The sequence below is a fragment of the Struthio camelus genome, chromosome 2 (genome assembly GCF_040807025.1).
Source record: "Struthio camelus isolate bStrCam1 chromosome 2, bStrCam1.hap1, whole genome shotgun sequence".
NCBI classification, from domain to species: domain Eukaryota; kingdom Metazoa; phylum Chordata; class Aves; order Struthioniformes; family Struthionidae; genus Struthio; species Struthio camelus.
Window position 1 is genome coordinate 142847501 of NC_090943.1, and position 21901 is coordinate 142869401.

The 21901-nt window shown below is 38.1% G+C and overlaps 1 protein-coding gene across 4 annotated transcripts in view; it reads left to right on the top strand.

Annotated features, from left to right (window-relative positions):
• The first annotated feature begins 432 nt into the window (after positions 1 to 432).
• The window catches only part of TRAPPC8 (trafficking protein particle complex subunit 8), a 52995-nt gene continuing 31526 nt past the window's right edge, over positions 433 to 21901 (top strand). For 2 of the 4 annotated variants that reach the window (XM_009683052.2, XM_009683053.2), the window contains exons 1-11: positions 494 to 790; positions 6430 to 6624; positions 9062 to 9145; positions 12004 to 12093; positions 13114 to 13288; positions 13679 to 13832; positions 14955 to 15042; positions 16548 to 16795; positions 18018 to 18133; positions 19978 to 20128; positions 21514 to 21614. In XM_009683052.2, coding sequence (XP_009681347.2) covers positions 634 to 790; positions 6430 to 6624; positions 9062 to 9145; positions 12004 to 12093; positions 13114 to 13288; positions 13679 to 13832; positions 14955 to 15042; positions 16548 to 16795; positions 18018 to 18133; positions 19978 to 20128; positions 21514 to 21614 — 1559 coding nt within the window. In that variant the 5' untranslated portion in view covers positions 494 to 633. Of the gene's footprint in view, positions 791 to 6429; positions 6625 to 9061; positions 9146 to 12003; positions 12094 to 13113; positions 13289 to 13678; positions 13833 to 14954; positions 15043 to 16547; positions 16796 to 18017; positions 18134 to 19977; positions 20129 to 21513; positions 21615 to 21901 lie in introns of all 4 variants that reach the window. The other 2 variants (XM_009683055.2, XM_009683054.2) reach the window with 2 other exon arrangements.

Below are 21901 nucleotides of genomic sequence, written 5' to 3' on the forward strand. Positions count from 1 at the left end.
TGGCACCTAGTCCGTAACGACCAATTTTTCTGCGGAACAACTCGCACCGCCGTGTTCGTGCTCTGACCCCCACAGCGGAGCTGCCCCAGCCGCGGAGGCCGGCGGCCGGCGGGCGAGCTGCCTGGCCCGCCCTGCAGCCAGGCCGGCCCTGCTGTGGCTGACCCGAGGAGGGGCGCAGGAGGAGCAGTGCTAACCAGCCCCTCCGCTGCCGGCTCCCCTGTGAGGGACCCCGGGAGGCAAACACCGCCCGCCGGCGGGGAGGCGGTTGGGAGCAGCTCCCGCGCCCTCAACACGGCCCAACTGCCCCGGGGGCGCGCCGACAACTCCCCCTCTCACCAACGGCCGCCCCGCCTCATCGCAGCCCCGCCCCTGTCACCCAATCACATGAGCGAGCGCGAGGGCTGCCGGGAGCGGGCGCTACCTGATGGGCTCGTCTTAGGCGCGACATGGCGGCGGACGGTTGTTGAGCGGCCGCGGCGGAGGCAGAGGCAGCGCGCGGGGGAGGCGGCTGGTGCTGGAGATAAGGGGAGGCCGCGGCGGTGAGCGGGCAGGCAGCTGGCTGGCCGGCCGGCGGGGCGGGCAGAGGAAGGTGGCGGGGCCGGCTGAGGTCCCCGGGCGGCGGCAGCGGCGGCGATGGCCCAGTGCGTGCAGTCGGTGCAGGAGTTCATCCAGGACTCGTTCGTGCCCTTGGTGGCCGCGCTGTGCAGCGAGGAGGCGGAGAGACTCACCCGCAAGAACAACCTGAGCTTCGCTGAGCTGGTGAAGCCCTTCTGCCGCCTCACCTCGGAAGGTCGGTGCCGGGAGTGGGGCCGCTTGTTTACGTGGGGGCGGGGAGGGCGGCGGCGCTGCCTTCCGCCCTCCTGGCCCGGTCAGTGGCCGGCGGGCCAGGGCCAGGGCGGCGAAGGAGTCTCGCCTGTCTAGGCCTGGCCGGGGTTGTCGCCACCCCTTCTCTGTCCTGCTGCTTGCCAAGGTTGGCCCGAAGAGAGGGAGGCAGGTGGGACCCCTGCCCCTTGGCCAGGGTGGTGGCAGCCGGGCCAGCTGTTAGCCAGGGCTGGTGTCATGACAGGCTATGCAGAGGTGCAAGGTTGCCAGGGTTGCCTGAGGTGACTTGTAAATCTGTCTAATTGTATTTGATCTTCTCTTTCCTGTGGAGCCATGGGCATTAGGCAGCTCTTGGAGACATGACAAAAGGCTGAAGGGAAAGGTATCTTTACATGTGGTTCTTCCAACTTTTTTTTTTCTAGCATTGCACTGTTGTCTCACAAATATTTACAGCTGGAACTTTTTTTTTGATTTCTTTTTTTTTTTTTTTGGAAATTATGGTAAGGCTGTTATTAAAGAGAGACAGTTACTGAAAGTGTAACTACTCTTTTAGAGTGTTAATTGCAATTTCAGCTGTAAGTCTTTGCCTTCTCTCCCTTGTAGTTCTATCAAATGTGATTTTTGTTGTTTTTCTGTGTAACACCTGTGTAAACAGAAGGAGAGGGATGGACTGCTTATGTGGCATAGAGATAAAATGACTTTAGCCAAAATAGTATTAAAACTGGAAGTTGACCACTTTAGAGAAACTGTAAGGCTCCTTTACTGTAACACAAAAAAAAATTCCAAAGGATGATTTGAACTAAGCTGTACTTTTCAGGATACTGCTCATTAAAACGGTATGCTGAACAGCAATCAACAGAACTGCTCAACAGAGTAGCAGTGCCTTGGTATTTTATCAGATTTGGCTTCTAGCAGGCACTCAGCTCAGAGGTTTATCTCTTACTGTGTTATGTTGAGGAAACATTGCAGGAAAACTAAGCTTGTACTGTTACTTCAGCTGAATTCTTGTATTACTGTTTAGGTGAATGGTGCCAACTTAAAAGCTAGTATGTGTTGAAATCTATCTTAATTCTGATGCAAATCTTAGCAACTTATTTATAAACAAGTTATGGTTAAATATTATTAATATTTTTCCCTTTTGTTCTTTAGCAACACTCATGAGCCACATGAGAATATAGCACAAATAAAAATAATAATGCAGAACCTCAAATCCTTGAAATTCTCAGATTTCTTAAATATCTCTTTAGGTTCTTTAGCAAAAAAGCTTTCAGAATGCATTTAGCGAACACAACCAGGTAGGCAATTCAGAATGGAGTATTCATTCTGAAGAATATTTGCTCTGTTGTCACTTAGTTGTAAGTGTTTTTATTCTAACCATTGTAACAGTTAAGGAACTTTCAAACCTCAAGCCTCTTCAATGCTTCCTGCGTAAGTGCCATAATATAACACGCTTATCAACAAAATCAGTTTCATCCTCCTTTAAAAATTTTATTAGTTAATTATGGCTAAAGATCAGATTCCCTCCGTGTGTACAGTATAAGATTTTGATCTTATTTTTAAGAGACTGATACTGACTGAATTTCTATACTGTTCTAAAACTTACGTAGAAAAGCACTGATATTTGATTTCTGTAACTTCTGATGGTTCTGTAATTGCTCTTCTCTAAGCTCCATGATGTAGTACTATAAATGAACACCCACATGAACTTGATGTAAATCCCCATGATAACAGTTTTCTTTTCTTAACTTCATAGCTGTGACTATGTCATGATGAGTCGTTGAGAAACAGTGCTGCTCTTGTTCTCTCTAGGATTGGACAGTCTAAACTATCCTATTCAAAACTTGACTTATGGGTCAGAGAACTGAGAATTTGAGGTTCATAGCAGTGGATTTTGTTGCTATGCTGCTCTCTAGGTATTCTGATTCAATAGACTGCACACTTGACTGCATTTCTGCACTTCAAGTGTGACTTCCTCTTCTAGTTTCATGGAAAATACATTATTATACTCTAAGTAACTTCTTGTCATGAAAGCCAGTGTGAATGAGGGTAGGAAAAGCAGTACTAGACCTTTGGTTCAGACAGAAGGGTAGATCAGTGCGATAAAACTTCTTAAGTTTGTATCATGGCAAACAATTTCTGTAGCTCTAGAGTTTGTGGGACTTTATGATAGGGAAACTTAGCTTATCACGGTTTGTGCAAGCACTGTTACATTTACAGTCATAGTGAGTGACGTTGTTAACTGTATCCCCTGCAGAAGACCCTGGAAACATAGGATAGGTTCTAAATTGTACATTCATAGGTTTGATCAGACCATTTCTGCGATGCATGTAATGTCCAGATAAGAGGCAGAGAGACGTGATTAACAATATGATTGTAAAATAGCGGGATGTATGCATATATGCATCTAGCTGTATAGCCTTCACAACTGTGGTGTGTTGTATTGCTTGTGGTTTGTTTGGTAGCTTCAGTTTTAAGCCCTTGGAAGGGAAGGAAATATTGTGTGAGTGAATGGCTGGTGTTTTTTTTGTGGGGGGGGGGAACTGGTACTCCGGCCTTTATTTAGTGGCGACCTCATTGAGTTCTTAATGTAAAATTGGGTTAATTTTTATTTCATCTCTTTGGAAATTAGCTCTCCCTTGTACTCAGCAAAACCTCAAATTATAGAGGAGCTGAGGAAGTACCGTATGTGTGTCGGTCACCTGTTTGCTACTGCACTTTGAGTCTGGCTACAATACAGGTTTTTCTCAGAAGTCTAGCATTTACATAGTTTGTGCTGACTAAATACTGCATCTTTGTCAGTATTCCAGTTTAGAGAAGCAGTGTAGTTTTGAAGCAAATCTCCTAATTGATGTGCAAAACGGTTTATAGTGCAAAGCTTTCAGTTTAGCTTCTGTGTATGTGCTGCAATTGTCCTCAATACCCTAACAGATATAAAGGCCCAGACTGCTGTTTCATTCTTCAGATAGCTCTGAACCACGTGCTCCTTGAACTTTGTCAGTCTAAGGATCCTGGATTACATTTAATCTCAAGTAGAACCCTACAACGGTATATAATATAGATGTAAGGGCCTTTGTACCAAGTACTTAATCTGTTGATCAACTTTTGCCTGTGAGTTACTTACCACTGTTAGTGTATCCAAAAATACCCATGCAATATGGCAGATTGTAGTGGTAGAAAGTTCTGAGCACAAGTTTGAAGTGTTCTTTACTGTAATTTCTAGCATTTTTTACTTTAAGGAAGTCACTTTCAATTATTGAAGGAGGAATGATTTTTAAAAAAAGTGAGAGAGCAATTTTACTGTCTTGGTAAGTCTTGACTTAAAGAAAATGGGTGAACAAGTCTCCCCTTGCCCCCAACAAACAAAACAAAAACACAGAAAAGCAGCCCTCCACAGACTTCACTTTTTTTTTTCTGATACAGGAAGCTGAAAGCATGTCATGGATTTTATACCTTCACATTTATTCAGAAGGCAGTGGTTTTCCGTAACTATAGTGTGTGCTAGTAACAATTGGTGGCTCATTAAACAAACATATATATTCTGAATGGAGGTTTTCTTTAATACAACATCTCACTTTTTTTTTAACAGGTTTTCAGAAATACCATATGAACTAATATAGTCTTGTGGGGAGAGGATTGCTATGTATACTTCAGCTAGGAAGTATCATTTTAAGACAATATTGGTTGCTTTTGAACCAACAGGTTTTATATTTCTTTAAAAAAAGAGTTCCGACCACTGTGTTTCATTCTTCTAAGTCTTGAACTTAAATATTTACTGAAGGTATAATGGGAACACTGTATTTATTTGATGAAACTTAGTTTAATGTTGGAGTTTTCTTGTGCGTGAGTATTCTAGCCGACAGTGGGATCATTTTGAATATTCTTAACTCTTGGTGTGAAGGATGTTGGTCTATTTCACATTAGTCCTTTCTCTCCTGGAAGAATATCTTCTGAAGTAATCTTACGGATGCTTTAAGGAAATATGAAACAGTAGTAGATGTAGACCTTTGTGGGATACCGAGCATGACCGTAGCTGGTTCACTGTATCCATGCCAGAAGTATCATCTGCATCCTGTATGGCAGTGTGTAAGCAGACTCTTCGTTGTTCACGGCTATTATGTTTTAGGTGAGTCAGCAAGGATGAGTCTTGACTTTTATAGCTGCACTGGTAAAGACAAACTTCCTTTTCTTCCTTTTCTGAAAGGCTTATTTAGCCCATCCTTAGCTGTTTGTTCCTGCTATTTGCTTTGCATTTGATCCTTTCAGTAATCATGTGCCCATAGGATTGATCCATCTGGTTAGCAATCAGATGGAAAAAAAGTCTTTTCATTTTTGTTCTCCAGGATCAGTTTTCTGCTGGATGTGCCAAACTGGATCACTAGGTTGAACCTGCACAATTGCCCTCTTTGTGTTGAGAGCTCCTCACGTGGCTCCGGTTTAAGGAACTGATGTGACTAAAAATTTCTTTTGGATTCTAGGGTTATTTTTGTCAGGATCCTCTCTGAACTGCTTCACTGCATACTACTGTAAATCTCGGTGCTAGCTTAAGGGTTGGGAGTTGTCAGGAGCCTGAGCAGTGTAGATCTACACCTGTGCCAGGTGTATTAACAGATAAGACGATAGACATATCTAGTCTCATCTGTGTGGTTGTTACTTCTGAAAAGACTAGGGGAAAAGGTTTGCAACCCTCCCAGCTGGGAGGCTGAAGACTCAGTTTCAGACCTTCATGGTGTAAATCTTGTGGTTAGCTGCAAGATTAGAAGAAGATCAAGAACCTTCCTTTGTGCTGGGCTTTGTATGCCTTACCTCAGTGCGCAGAGGTTTATAAGCGGTCCAGGGCAGTGCTGTGGGGCATATGGTCACACAAAGTAGCTTAGGATGGCAAAGCCCATGTACCCTGCCTGCACCTATCGCCTGGCTTATTTGATGGTGTTTATGGTTTGAAATGTGGAAACTGATCTGAAAAATCATGGCGCGGATCCAGTATTAAAGCTTGTGTGGTCTCTTGTGGAGAGCAGGGGAGTTCTGAAAACAGTCCTTAAAAACTTAAGGTAATTGTAGTGTTAAAAATAAAATGAAATGCTCATTTGGATGAGGTAGTTCTATGCTATCCCTGTGAAGTTTATTGATTGCTATTATTATGTGCTAGAATTTTCTATCAGATTATTTGGAACATGATATGTTAACAGTGATAGCAACATAGCTATTACAAGCTTTCGGTGCCAGTTGTGCAAGTTCCAAAGGGAAAAGGGTGTGCAGCAATGTAATCGGGTGTGGGTTTGATGAGTACTTTGCTATCTGTTTTGAGTGGATATTCTTATAAATTAAAACCCTACTTTCACTTTCCTCAGTCTGTCTAAATTGTAAAGTCTAATGTGGATTTTGTTATGGCAAAAAGTGAAGTAATTTCTTCTTCCCTTTGCTCACTCCATTTTTTCTGACACTCAAGTATTATGGGTTGTATTCTAAAATTAATGGTGGACAGGATTAACTAAGTAAGTATATCTTTTCTTTCATGGACTTGTATATCTTTTTTTAAAAAAATGCTAATTTATGATAACTGTTTTCCTATTATATTGCTTAACAAAGCCTATTTTTTTTTCTTTTTAGTTCACATGAGAGATCCTAACAATCAGCTTCACATAATTAAAAATCTGAAGATTGCAGTCAACAACATTATTACTCATCCACCTCAGCCAGGTGCCATTCGAAAGCTTTTGAACGATGTTGTGTCTGTCAGCCAGCCTGCTGAAGGACTAGTAGCTAATGTGATCACAGCTGGAGATTATGATCTCAACATTAGTGGTATGTAATGATATTGTATATTTCTGTAACTTAAACTAGAGCTATTTTTATTTAAAAAATTGAGATAGCAACCTGCTACACCTGATCTAGATCAGATAAATATATCAGAATTTACTTACAATATTGGTACTAATGTACAGCCTTACTTAAAAGGCAGTGATCCTCATTTTCTTAGTTGTCTTTTTCATGGCAAAAACACTTTTTATGATGACCTTACAAACTGTATAAAATCAGTGCTTCGTATTTCACTGTCACAATGGTTAGAATACTCTAAAGATTAAAAAGTATTTTCAAGGTTTTATTCCATGGAGAGGTGTGTGTGTGGGGGGGGGGGGGAGAAGTGGGAGGAGTTTAATCTTCTCTGCTCTCAAGACCTCAGTTAAGGCACTAATCCACTAAAGCCTTTGAGTACATACTTAAAGCATGTATGAATTGTTCTACGTAAACATGAGTAATTCATTGTACTTAGTTTGGCATGGTTTAAGGAATTTGGGTCTGCTGTAACAAGGCTGACAGGTTTTTTTTATACGTATCTGGTAAATTCATGAGGGTTAGTAGTAGATGGAGTAGCATTGTATGTTGTTTTTTTGGTTATGTGAATATGGAAAAAATTCAGAATTGTACATCTTCAATTTCTGATCTACAAGGCCTATCACCAAACTGATGTGAAATATTGGTAGTAAAGGAAAAGACCTGAGAAACTTAAAATTCTCATTTTTGAGAGCTGCTAGTGGAAACTACAGCCTCTCTTCACAGGTTCCATGCCCATGCTTATCTGTGAAATTGGTTCTCTGCTTAATGGTATTTTATGTGAAGAATTTTTGAAGAGGGAAAATCTCCTTGAATTCTTAGTGTTTTCCAGTCTCTAGAAGTCAGAAACCTGGTGAAGAGATTCTTCCGTAGTGTTTCAAACAGTCTCAACTTAGTAGTGATGTACTAGAAGAGGGGGAAAATGACTTATCAAGCCATTCTTTGTAGTGGTACAAGCAAATAGCCCCCATTTTACCTTCCCTATTTGCTGCTTGAGCCCCAGATGTACTAGTTATCATCCTTGACTATCTTTAGATCTCTACAATCTCTCAACAGTTAGATTCTTATTTTCATTCAGACTGGACATATCCTTTCTTGACAACAGGAGGAGGACAGTGTAATTTCTATTTAAAAAGATTTTCTCCAAGTATAATTTTACAATTTGGTAATTTTGTACCTTGCCATAAGACTTTAGCAGGAAACATTAGCACAGTATTCTTGATGAAACTTGGATCCCATTACATTCTAGCAGGACATAACAAAGTCCTTAGCTTGTCAGAGCTCATTTTGTTTTTGGTTAAGTAGAAATGAACAAAAAACCCTGAAACTTCCTTTCTCCCTTCCCCCCCCCCCCCCCCCCCCCACTTTGTTAGAGCATTTTATTGGAAAACCTGTGAAGCATTCATTTCTGTCCACAGAATGTGCATATGTATTTTTTAATGGAAATATGAAATTTTCAAATCTCTTCTTTAATTTGCTGCTCTTTCTTGTGGTAAATCTAGTTTTCTAGTTTTCTATGATAGTAATATTGAAGCATATGCTCTTGATGTTTAATAATGATCAAGTGCAATATATTTTGAAGGAAGATCTAACTAGACTGTGTAAGAAGGACATTTGTGATTATCCCCTGCATTGGGATCGTGAACCTACTTATTTAAGAAAAGTTTTGGAGCTGCTGTGGTAAATTAGTTTAACCGTTTGTAATCCTTCTTTGTTTTGCTTGTTTAATAGTCTCATATTTGTAGTTCCATAACACTGCTGTACTGATAAGACTTGGATGGTTGCTGAGATGGTGCTTGTGTTCACCTGTGCGTGTCTTCCCTCTCCCACGTGCTGGTGAACGTGGAGAGTGAGTAAAAGTGATCCCACTAAAGAGTAATTTTTTTTTATTCCTCTGTTGCATCAATTTTCGGTTTAATGGCTTTCCTGGTCCTGTTCAGTCAAGGCTACATGATGCTAACGCTGACATACGGAAATGCAAGACCGTGACCGGGCTAAGGAGAAAGTTGGGGCAGCCGCTTTCAGCAGCTAAAGTAACTAAGAGGTTAGCTGTAGCGCTGCAGGCTGAGAAGTCTGAGAAATTAGTGGCTTATGTTTATAGTCTCTCCCAAGTAGAAGAATAGAAATATATCTGAATATAACTCTCCAGTTCTCTACAGCTTTATAGATTTTCATTTTTATTAAGACCAGAACTTGGGCTGAACCAGAAATGAATAACTCTGAAGTATACTGTGAAATGCTGAGCCTGAAACATTCATAATTGAGGTTATCTGGGTTTGAATGTCTTCAGTCCCTAATGGGCCTTTGCGGTACAGATCTCCACTTCACGCTACCAAAGCATAAAAGGCAATAGTGTGTTTGCACCTGCCCCATTTTTAGTATAATAATATCATGTTTTTTCTATCAGATCGCTCAGTTAAAGCTAGTGTTCCTTGGTACAATAATTGGAAAGAGACACTGATGGAACTGAACACATCTACGTTTTATTCAGGTATTTTTTTTGTGGTTGGTGCGAATTTGCCAAATTGCCCTTTATCCCTTTTCCATGTGCCCCATCCACCTTTCCTTACCATCTGCTGCAGCTATTTAGCCCTTTTCTTGGCATAGATGTGTGTTCCTCTGTTTTTTCCCCGAAATAAAAAACTATTGGTGATGGTTGTTTAATTTTCTTTTAGCCATAGTTCTAATCCTGTCACTGTTACGTCTTTCCATAGACGCCAGTAAGTGCAGAGTGGGGGGAAAAACTGATTCTGATACTGTAAAAGTGCCATCTTGTTTGATCTTGCTTGATACTATAAGAACTGTGTACTGTCACTGTTCTGTTTTTCAAACGTAACTACTTTTCTGCTTCTCTCTAGAGTTTTCTATGTGGATAGCAGTGGTGTTCAAATAGAAACTGAAGTGTAATTGCACTTACAGTACACGCCTGCTTTATTGATATTTTCTGGATTATCATGTTCTTCAAAACAAAGTTTTATAATGCATTTTTGTCTGATTTATACTAGACCTGTTGCTGCCAAAAATGTGTTGTTGGTTGCTGACCTCTCAGGTTAGAGTGAAGCTCTATGTTGTGGTTGATAAAATAGCTAGATTTTGATGATTTTTCAGTTTTAAATATTAACAAAGCTTATACCTTCAGCAGTTTTAGAAAGGACAACATTTAGGAGCATTTGAACAGATACTATTAAAAGGATTGCTATGACTAACTGAACACTGATACTTGGGACATTTGTTTTGCTTGGTAAAACAATGAGAAAGTACAAAACCTAATGAAGTATATTTCTCATACATAAGCTGTTTTGTACAAATAGAATTTATCTGTTTTTTCCTAATGGTTTCTGAACACGTTAACAAGTTTACGTAAACTTGAGCTCCGCTTGTTTAGCATATTAGGAATGTGTACAAAAACATACAGATCTGTGATGCTCTGCACTGTTATAACGCATGGTGTATGACACTATGTCCTTGAACGTGTTGACAAAAATACTATTTGCTTTTGAGTAAAGTGCATATTTATTTTTGTAAGTATCTGATATGATTATGGCCCTGTAAATGTGCTTGAGTAAATAATGTTACAGTATGCTGGGCTCTGTAGAGGGGAATATGGTTGCTTTTGTAGCCTCTTCCTAGTTTCTTGCTAGGCTGAATGAGAAATAAAACAAGTAAGCATAGCACGACCCTCTTTGTGGATCTGTCGGGTTTTTAAACTCTTTTGGTGTGGTTCAACTGTATAACAGGAATGGAAAACTGAAATTAGAGCTTGAAACTAAAAATATAATCATAATTTTTACCTTTAGTAGTTTAGTACTGCTTGGTTTTGAACCTGAATTGCTACAAAGTTTCATTATACTTGTAAAATATACCCTAGAATCATTTTTTATGGCTTGTTTTTAATAACACCTCGATTTCCTTGATGTAAGTAATTGAAATATTTCGATGTTGGACTTGGTAAACGTGAGTGTGTTTTTTACCATAGATGATTGAATATTCAAAGAGCAGTTGGTTAGATCATAATTGCAAGTTAGAAATTTGCCTCTTGATATCATTTTAATCATTGAGATATACTGACAGATTGAGTTTAGTTGTAAAATGTGAGGATGTTTAAGTCCAACATGTGGATGAAATTGGTATAAGATGGCCTCACAATGTAAGATTAAATAAAATGGATCACCTTTAATGCACTAGAAGATATTCCCCAAAAGTGTGTGTGTGAGCAGGGCTGGAGGGAGGATGGAGGGAAGGTTGACAAAGCTTTAGGAAATTCTTATGCAAGTTAAATCAAGGAATGTGTTTCTCTTCTGTCTTGGGCACTCTAAGGAAAGTAAATATCTCTGGGATTTCTTATTAATGCATTTTTTCCTTGCCAGTCATTCCTTTCTAGTTTGCAGGTGACTTTACTCAAGATTCCAACTTACTGTGCAGTGTGAAATCAGGTTGTTAGAAATGGCCTGATTTATTTTTACCTCGGAGGTGTTTTGTACTGAGATGAAGTAATTACAGAGTTGTGATGGCATAAAACAAAGCTTGAAAGGAGAAATAATATTTCTTTTCTAGACTGATAGTTGGGGTGGAAAGAAACAGATAAGATTTTTAGGTTCACAAGCTCTTCAGATGTCTTGCATATACTTGGTTTCTCTGTAGGTCTTGCTTCCATGCTCTGAAATAATTGAGTCCCTTCTACAGAAGGGTGTTTTGAGCATGGCAGGGTAACCTTGTAAGGATTTAGTGGCACAACTCGGGTCTGAACTTTTAGCATTTGTGCATGGAGTGGTTTGTGTTTATGGGTTAAGGGATGAAGGAGGAAGGTGACTACTGGCAAGTGACAATGCTTGCAAAAAGCTTTTGGCCAAACTGACAGAATAGGGATTTGGTAAACCTTACTTCCTCTACGTACTCCAAAATGTAACACTTGACTGAGAAGCTAAATTCAACATTAGATAAGGCTAGTACAATGAATTTTAGAAGAATTAGTTTTCTTTCAAGTGTGTGTATGTTTAAAGGGCTGAAGGAGTAGTTACTGTAAACAGTGTATATATTCAGTGTAGATTGCGCGTATATGTGAGCCTAAACATACCGAAGGAGTTGATGCTTGAGATATTATTGCTCAGTTCTACAGGATTAATTTCAAAGTATCTTTTAATATCTCCCACCTGTATATTTTCAGACTCTGTACTCTAGATGCTTTTCCTGAGACTTTTTTCCCCCTTCCCTCCTACCTGGCCCCTGCAAACCTTGTCAGTTTGCAAGTTTCGCTTATAGATGTAGTCTTTTGTATCACCTGTATTTGAATGAGTAAACAGAAGCTTAGTTACATAAATAAATTTGGTCATATCTTATTGTGTATTTCAGCTACTACGCCTTGGTTTGAGTCTTACAGAGAGAGCTTTCTTCAGTCCATGCCTGCATCAGATCATGAATTCTTAAACCACTATGTCGCATGTATCCTTTGAGTGTTACAGTCTTGTCCCATAACTGTTACTGCAGCTAGCTGCAGAAAGGTAATGCAAGAGACTTTAAAAATTTTAGAGTAAGTGTTTCTGCTAATGTGCTATGAAATATCCCTTGATGTATTTAACTATTCAGACTAATTGTGTAAGGGTCAGGGCTTTCTTTGTAGTTGGAGTATTAAAACAGGAGGGGGGGGAAAAAAGGGCATACTTGTGTATACCTCAAACTGAACTATAACGTAATACCTGTAAACTTATCCTAGAACGTTCTCTGCTGTTGCTCTTTAGGTATCTATTGATCGTCTTTAGCATACGGCACGGGTATGTTATAGTTTGAGATAACTATTTGTGTAGAATTAATTTGGCAAAATATTTAGTAGCCAAGGCTTAGAATCAATGGTAGTAGCACTTAAAATATGACTTACTCTTTCGGCTTCTCTAATGACTTGGGTTTAGTGAATAGAAGTAGCAAAGCAAAATGTTCCTTATTCATGATCAGAGTTGCACTGAAACAAAAATCTGAACATAGCTCCTTTTTACTCAGATGTTGGCATACTTATTAATACTGGCTGCTATTGTGTTTGGCCAGGTGATGACTTAAAGTTACTGTCCTTTGGAAGTTAGGAAGCAAAATACATTGGGAGTGAACTTCAGTTATGCAAGTTTTACCAGTGAGCAGGTGATGTTCATCTAAAACACTAAATGAACTAGCAGCTACTGTGTATCACTTTCAGCTTGAATTCCCTGTCAAAACTGGAGGAAGGTCATGTTTCATCTCATGCCATGGATATTGGTTAACTGATCCTTTAAAAGTTTTGAAACATGTTGGTGGTTTTTTGTGTGTTCCTCTTCCACCCCCTCCCCCCCTTAATTGAGACCTAGGCCAAACTTTAGTTGCGCAAGCTTTATCCTGGTGTGCCTTAAGGCTTAAACAAGGGACACCTTCCTGTTTTACTGTATGATCAGTGGCTGTTTCTGGTTCTTCTGATAAATGTCCTTAACGTGAATTTAGGTATGCTTGTAGTTTCTTCTAGTGAACCGGAGCCTGTGGAACAATTTCTGAAGCTGTCCCAAGAACAACATCGAATTCAGCATAGTAGTGAATATTTATATCCGAAATGGTTTATACCGAACACACTCAAATACTATGTGTTGCTGCATGATGTAAGCACAGGAGAAGAGCAAAGGTGAATCTTCTGCCTTCAGTGAACTTTTTTGACCAAAATTCGTATGTTATAAATTACTGTTAACATATTCTGTTGTGTGTTTAATCTTAACCAGTTTACTGACTATTATCAAGGCAGACTTCCTGAGACAGTGTTTCTAGATCTAATTCTTGTGTTCACATGAAGTAAGCCATCAGTTCCAGCTTTTTGAGCTAAGTGACTTCTGTAGTATATCACTGAACTATTCCTTTTAGGAGAGTCTCAGTTTCACTCTTATGTAAAGGACTGATTTTAAAAAATGAAGATTTTTCTTTTATTCCTTGTGGATAATTATTTAAGGTAGCTTGTTGCAGTACACATTTAGAATTGGTGTGATATTAAGACAAGGTAAATATTATTTTAATCTTTCAGAGCTGACTCCATTTATGAAGAGATGAAGCAAAGATATGGAACTCAGGGTTGCTATTTACTGAAAATAAATTCACGGGTATCTAACAGAGGAACAGATGAACAGATACCAGATCCTTGGAGTCAGTACCTTCAGAAAAACAGTATCCAGAACCAGGTATTACAATACTCTTAAAACAATTTGAGTACATTAATACCTATTTTTGTTGCATTAACTTTTTCCGTAGTATTATTATATATTTGTTTCTATGGAATGTGCTGAAGTAGTAACGATTTTTGATGCAACTTTGCAAGATTCACTCTTTTAACCTGATTTTCTGTGTGAGCATAAGATGAGTCCTTATTCAGAGGACTATATGCCACTTACACTAATAGTAAAAAGTACTAAAATAGTACTTTGTGAAAAGATTCCATTGGCACTCAGGTCACCAATTTCAAAATTGTTTTTCCAGGTCACCTGTAGTTCACTAGACAGTGCTGCGTTGTTGTTGTTGTATGTGTGTGGTAACTTCTCGCAATGCAGTCTAATATGGTCTGTCATCTGCCGAGATGACAAATGATGGTGTACATTAATCTATAGCATTTACTTCTGTTTACCATTTATGTAATGGACTTCAAGACTAAATATATTTTCCTTGAATTTGCTTGTGACTATCCTACAGTTAAAACTGTATCTGATTAAAAGGTGCATCTGTAGAATCAGTCCTTCGTCGAAAGTAGCTGGCACTGGAAGGTCAGAACCACTCTGGTTCGTTAAGCGATTTAGAGGACCCAAAACTTAGCCATAACCATAAGCTGTTCCTGAGGTCTTTGTGTGAGGGTGAAAGCAGGCTTTTTTTTTTTTTTTTTCCCCCTTGCCGCATGCCAACTATCCCACATGCGTGTGTGTGTGTGTATATATATATATATATAAAATATATATTTTCTTTGATATGGGCTTTTCAGGAGTTGTATTTGAGAATGTATTCACTACTGTAGTTACTGCTATGTAAGGGTTAGACTCAGCTGTTGAAGATGTTTACTGTAGTTGACGGTGAAACTGTGTGAGCAAACTGAACTGGAAGGTATTTGTTTCATCTGTCTGAACATCATTTTCATCTCTGCAACTGGGCAAATTCTTAAATTCTCACTAACTGCTGAAAAAATGATTGTATAAGAACATCTAGCTTAAATATAATCTCTTAATCCAGTGAACTGTAACTTAACTGCTATTGACTGATTTTTTTATATGTTTGAATGTTCTTGAAATCCCACTTGTTTGTTTTTTGACTTGGTGTAGGATTGCTATGAAGACTATCCATATGCTGTCATTTCAAATAAGAACGCTGATCACTTGCTATCAGATGGCTTAGATAATGACATTAAAGGTATTTTTGTTACTTCCATAAAAATGTTTGTGATAGCATTTATAGAGCTGTTTCATGCCTTGGATAGTATTTTGAGCTCTGGGCAAGTTCTGATATGCCTTTGAGTAGTTTATAGATGCTGCTATTTTACAAGCATTAAATAAATTTATTAGTTTTAGAACTTCATGAATAATTTTTAATTTTAATTTAATACATTGAGATAATGTGCCATAAATCCACAAGCTTAATCAAGGTATGAACAAATGGGAAGTGATCTCTGAACTGAAATTAAAAAAAAAACAAAAATTACAAAGTTAGATTTTTTTTTTTTTGTTAGGGTAGTCAAAATAGTAATTTTCTAGATGCTCAGAGATATTTAACATGGTGTCCACAAAGGAAAACATAGGGCTGCTGATCCACTGGTTGGTGGGGATGGCTTTTGATTATATTAGGATCATCTCATTAAAAATGTATACATCCATCTCTTGTAAGACTAAGCATATTGTCTCCAAACTCTGACTAATAAGTGAGTAATTCACTTTTCTTACAATGAAAAGACTGGTATACTTTAATGTAGTTTTGAATTTTATTTTTTTTGTTTGTTTGTTCTGTTTTGTTTGTAAATCTCTGAAAATGACAAAGTAGTGAGGTATTTATGCAAGTTAGTCTAAGAGAACTTATCAGGCAGATGAACTCTCAGAGCATAGGAGACAGGACAGTAACTGAAATTGAGTGCAAATTAAATTGTGGCCTCCTTTTAAGGAGGCAATGTAGGATACAGAGGAGAAGCACCTTCAAAAAATGAAGAAGTGCAGGTACCCAGCATTGGCCTGACTCAGCCCAGGTGCTTCATACCTGAGTTGAAAGCCACAGGGAGACATAGGATGTGTAGGGGAGCCTGCAAGTACCTGAGCAAGCAGCCTTCTGGGGTCTCACAGGCCAGAGGTAGTCTGCAAGCTGCCATTTGAACCTTACGTAGCAAGCTTTATACTTCTTGAGTAAAATCATCAAGGATTTATTTCGCAGCTCAGCTTTGCTTAGTGCTAGCTTGGGTAGATAAAACAAGTGTCCTTTTTATGTAAAGGAAATAAATAAGATATTAAAATCTTACTGAATGAGACAATATCTTGGTCTAGTTCAGATTACTAGAAGTCAGCCACTTATTGAAGTAAAGGGGCTTCAGAGAAGATTAACTCGCCTCATAATTACTCAGAGAGGTATAGGAAACTAGTGCTTTAATTTAAAACAGAAATAGAAAAGAACACTTGGATCCACTATAGTAATTGCTGCATTTGCATCTTTCCGTGAATGTTTACCTTTTGGTTTTTAATGTTTTCATTGGTTTCCTTGATTATTGTTGATACTAGTTAACATACTTGATGATTCTTTGCGCTGTAGTCTAGAACCAAAAATGTACCTCTGGAACTACAATGTATTTGAGGACATGGCATTCAGTTAATTACTCTTAATGGTGAACTTCATATTTACTGGGTTTTTTTTTTGTTGCTGTGTCAATCTTTTGACAGATGGCCTATCAAATAACTTTAAAACTCACCCCCTTCAACTGGATCATCCAAGCGGCAGTTTGGATAGCACTGATTACACGAAGGCTACTGCATCATTGCAAGAATCAAAGAAATCAAACTCTGGAATGCCTCATGGTGCTTGTTTAACACTCACAGATCATGATCGAATTAGACAGTTCATTCAGGAATTCACGTTTAGGGGACTTTTGCCACATATAGAAAAGACAATTCGGCAACTTAATGATCAGGTCTGTTTTCTTTTAAAAATACTTCCTGCCACAATAAGCTAAAGCAGTTGTAGTATAAATCTAGTTAACCAAAGGCTATGTTGAAATTGTTATCTTTTTTGGCTTCTAATGATTTAATGATCTTACTCAAAACTGTAAGCAAATTTTAATAGGAGTGATAGAAGTCATTGTGGCTCAGTTTGTGTCCTTAAAAAAAGCCCTCTATGCTGTCACCAAAGCTTCTGTACAAGGTGGCTTCTTTTAAGCTATTATTCTCTGGAAGTCTAGCAGTTTAATGCATGCCCTTTCCTTTACATGGGTGTGATATTAAGGTATTGTTTCCTTCACAATAAGACCCACAATAAGGAGTTTCCTTTGTATTAACTGAAGTCGATCCATCTCTCCAGCTCTTTAAGGCAATATAAGATTGAATGACCATATTTAGTGTGAGACCTGAACTCAAATGTCAGTCACTTATCTCAACTCGGTGTTCTAATGGAATTGTCCAGTTAGACTATAATTTTAAGCATGCTGGCTGCTGGTACTAAATATCATATGCTGTGAAGTGCAGTCTCTCCCTGGATAAACTCTTGGGAGTTTGTATATGCTGACTGTGTTTACACTGAAAAAGAAACAAAACACAGCTGAATATCCTCAGGTTAGGAATGTTAGTACCTGGTATTTGTAAGAACAGCATGATGATAAAATTGTCTTTTAAAATTATCTTTTCAAAAAAAAAAAGTAGTTTGCTTAGCTCATATGAACTGTAATTCTTGTGGAAGCTCCCTTACTAGTGGGAGTGCATCTCTAAAAGAATTAATTTTTGTAAACTTACTTGCAGGTATGGCAATGGCATCTTCAGCACTATACATAAGTGTTTTCAGTGTGATGATAGGGAGAATGTTTCTTCTCTTAAAGTTTGTATTAGCATTGACTTAAGGTGGTTAAGCAAGGCCAGAAATTAGATTTTCCGTTAATTTAATTAAAACAAATACATCAGACGTTTCACTTTTTCCAGGGTTGGGTTGTATGAAGTCCACAGCAACAGTAGTGGAGCTCAGCTATCTGAAACTGAATAAATATATGAACAACAACTCCTACCTGCTTACCTGGGATACAGCCAAGAGTACACTCATTTGGAATGTATTACTGAAAAAACAAATCTTAGGTTAGCTGGGTCTAGCCTGTATCAGGATCTCTCTTGCAAAGCCGTGCTTTAATTTAACTTACTGTCTCTTTGCAGTTGATATCCAGGAAGGGCTTGAGTCGATCGCTATTTTCTGCTACTAAAAAATGGTTTAGTGGCAGTAAGGTTCCAGAGAAAAGTATAAATGAACTGAAGAATACATCTGGCTTACTGTAAGTAACTTCACTCAGTAACTTTAAATCTAAATGGAAAATGTACCTCTTCAGGGGGTGGGGCAGGAGGAAGCCTTTGTTTATTATATGGTATTCTTGAAGGTGAACTAAAGCAACTGTACGGTAAAAAGGCTTTCATTGTGGAGGAATCATGAGAAGTGCTATGTTTAAAGTTGTGCAATAAAGGAGTAACGGGGCTTAAGAAAAGGGCAACTAAATCAGAAGGGTAAGAGAAACTGTTTACTGAATCATCTTCCTGCTCTAAGCACAGTGAAGCTTTCTAAGTTAAAAGGGACGTACATTTTAAAGAGTAATAAAAGAAGGCTGTGATCTGCCTTAAGAGAAATGGCTGAATTTTTTTAAATCAGTGTGAGTTGTGTGTTTGGTGTTTTTTTTTTTTTTAAGCCAAAGCCATGTATAGGTGTTCTTATGTTTATTCATGTAACTTACTCCAGTTGACTATTCAGGCTTTTGGAAGTGTATCTGAAAGTTGAGTTAAAGGGAGTGTCATCCTTTTTGCATCCTGTTTGCATCTACCTAGTTATTACACTAAAAATAGGCTCTAAATTTTACCAAAGTATTTATTTCAGATGTTTTTATAACATAGTACCCTCTATAAATGAGGATGGATTATCATGACAAGCATTCTTATCAACTATCTGATCTTAACCATGGAAATCTAAATAGTTCTTGAACACTAACCAGCCAAAGTTAGTAACCCTGAAACTTATCTACAGGTTCACATTTGCATATTGTATACCTTAAGACTCAAAATCAAAATGTTGTTAATTTGATTTCAACTTTTTGCATTGAATTTGTAAGTATGGTTTGTGCATGGATATATTTGACCAGCTAAAGTTCGATTGATACCACCAACCATTAATAGGATGTTTTACTGGTATCTAGCGTTTAATATATTAATGAACATTACGCTCTTCAGAATTGTCTTATGTTCAGTGTCCTCCTCCTATATCTACTTCGTGTTCTTTGCGGAGTGCTCTCTACTTTTGAATGTCAGTGTGCAGAACTTGATGGCCTTTGACTAACCGTTATCTGTAGTTGGTGTTGGTAGTGATGAAATCCTGGACAAGAAACGACATTTATATCCAGACACGCTGACAATGTGATTTTAAGCGTCTTTTTAGTCACGGTCCATGTTCTGGTGCAGCATTCAGAAACTTAAATTTCCTCTCATACCCAATTTTTTTCTTTTTGGTCCTGCTACCCTTATTTTAAAAAGCATTTCAGAACATTGTTGATGCATGGCCAAGCTATTGCAAGCCACTCTTAAAACAATAAGCACGAGCGGGACTCAGTCTTTTCTGTGTTGGTAGTATACTGTTTTCAGGTTTTTGTTCTGTTTGGTTGGTGAGGTTTCCTTTTGCAGAGGACAGGAACTTATCGAGTTTTTTGGCATAAGTTGTAGCTAGGTGAAGAGTCAGAAAACTTCTTTTTCTTCTCATGCAGCTCTGTTTAGCCCTAAGAGTTGATTTTATATAGCAGTTCTAGTGGTAGCTGCTTACTTGTTTTAGTATTTCTCGGTAAGATGGAAACTCTTTGAATGTTTTGAGTTGGTGAATTTTGTTAATTAGAAAGTAGGAGGGGGAAGCCAAGTTGTGCAGCAGAAAGGAAACAACATTCTCTTTTCTTAGCAACTCTTTCTTTGAGGAAAAATTGAAGCTTTTTTTTTAATTTCTGTTCAGAAGGCAGGAATTAAGATGAGAGGGGAAGACTCAGTGCAGGGTTTAAAAACAAACAAACAAACAAAAAAAGCCCAAAACCTACCCCACAACCAGGGCAAGACAAAAAGTTATGACTTTAAATGTGAATGTTTGTATTTATAGGTATCCACCAGAAGCACCAGAGCTTCAAATCCGGAAAATGGCAGACTTGTGCTTTTTGGTGCAACACTATGAACTTGCATATAGCTGTTATCATACAGCAAAGAAAGACTTTTTAAATGATCAAGCAATGCTTTATGCAGCTGGAGCACTGGTTGGTACTTCACATAATATAAATATTACTTGAATTTTTCATAATAATCTCTTAATATTTGTCTGAAAGTGAGGAAATGCAACCCCTTCCCCCAACCTCCAAATTTATAAGAGTCTTACCAAACTTAATGCATATTTTTAGCAAATCCTGGAGTGTTCTCAAAGCTGTTGTTGGAAGCTGTTTTATGAAGGAAATGAAGACAACTAAATGAAAAACTGAAGCGTTAATTCTTTACTTAGTGTGAAATATTGGAAGAAGTATTCCTATAATTTGACTTCCAGCAAAACAGATCTTTAAACTTGTAGTCTGACAACTTAAAAATACATGGAAAATATTTATATGGTATTTCTTTTAGACTTTGGCAAATTACTTATCTTGAGTTCCTGGTAAATATACTACTATAAATATGACACTGTACAGTTTTTATTAATCCTCTTGAGAGATATTGTTTGAGTAGAGTTCATCAGCAGTGACATTCATTAATTAATTTCCCTGAAGAATGGAGGCCTAAATATAGGTCATTAAAATAATTTTCAGTAAGATAAATGGGAACATTGGGGAAAAGTAAAAACCTAGTTTAACAATTTTTAGAGGCTATGTTTTGTAATCTTTAGTCTGGTTAATTCAGTCAAGCTTGAAACTCTACTGTTAGATCTATGAAAATATTTGTACGTAGTCCAATCTTGAGTAAAAATCTTGAAATGTGTTTTTGCTGCACAGACAGTTGTACTATATTTCGTCTCGAAAGTTATCTTAATTTCTTAATGAATGTAATGGTTTATAGAGGTCTTAATTATGAATGTAAACAACCTGCAGTTTTTAATCTTTAGATACTGCAGAAAAATTTTGCCATCCTACCTTCACCCTAAAAGGAAAGAACTAAAACTTCAGAGGACATATTTACTTGAGAGTAGAATGAAACAAAAATTTCTCTAGAAGGTGAAGATTGTAATTTCATTTAAGCAAAAGCCAGAGAACAGCCCTCATCTTAAAATAGATGATGTTTCTACTTTATCAAAAAGATTGTTCCTGCAGTAGAAAACTGTCTCTTGGAGTTCTGCAGAAGCATTGATTCAGTACCACTTTACAGTTAGGGGTACCATCAGCTGAAAACAGGCACTCACGTCAGTGCATCTAACTTTCTTGCTACTATTTCATTAAATACATACGTAGCCCTAAATAGGCTATTCTATTAAACCTTTTGTCAGTTATAAAATGTTGGATGCCCTTTATATGCCAGTAACTGATGAGGTAAATATTTTGAACTAGCAGCTGCTGAAATCTGTTACTTAGCTCTTTAAGGTTTCAAATTTGTTGAAAAAGGTGTACTTATGGTGTGGTTTTTTGTGTGTTTTTTGTTTGTGTGTGTTTTTCTCCCTTTGCAGGAAATGGCAGCAGTATCAGCTTTTCTTCAGCCTGGAGCTCCTAGACCATATCCTGCTCACTATATGGAAACAGCAATACAGACCTATAGAGATATCTGCAAGTATGTTATCTGCTTTCATACTGGATCAATGAATGATGTCATACCTACTGGCTTAACTTTTCTGATAGTGCCACCCACCGTCATTCTGTGGTCTTGTAGATATAACTCCTGAAGAATAAGCTATGTTAATTTATCTAGGATATTATGAAAGACAATTACGCCTTCAAGAACAGAGTGACTTATTAAACTAGTTGCTGGCTGTTGGATTTCTGGATTATCAGATCATATATAGTTGGTTTGCCAGATGTCTTTATAAACAAGATATATTTTTCCTCAAAAATGATCTC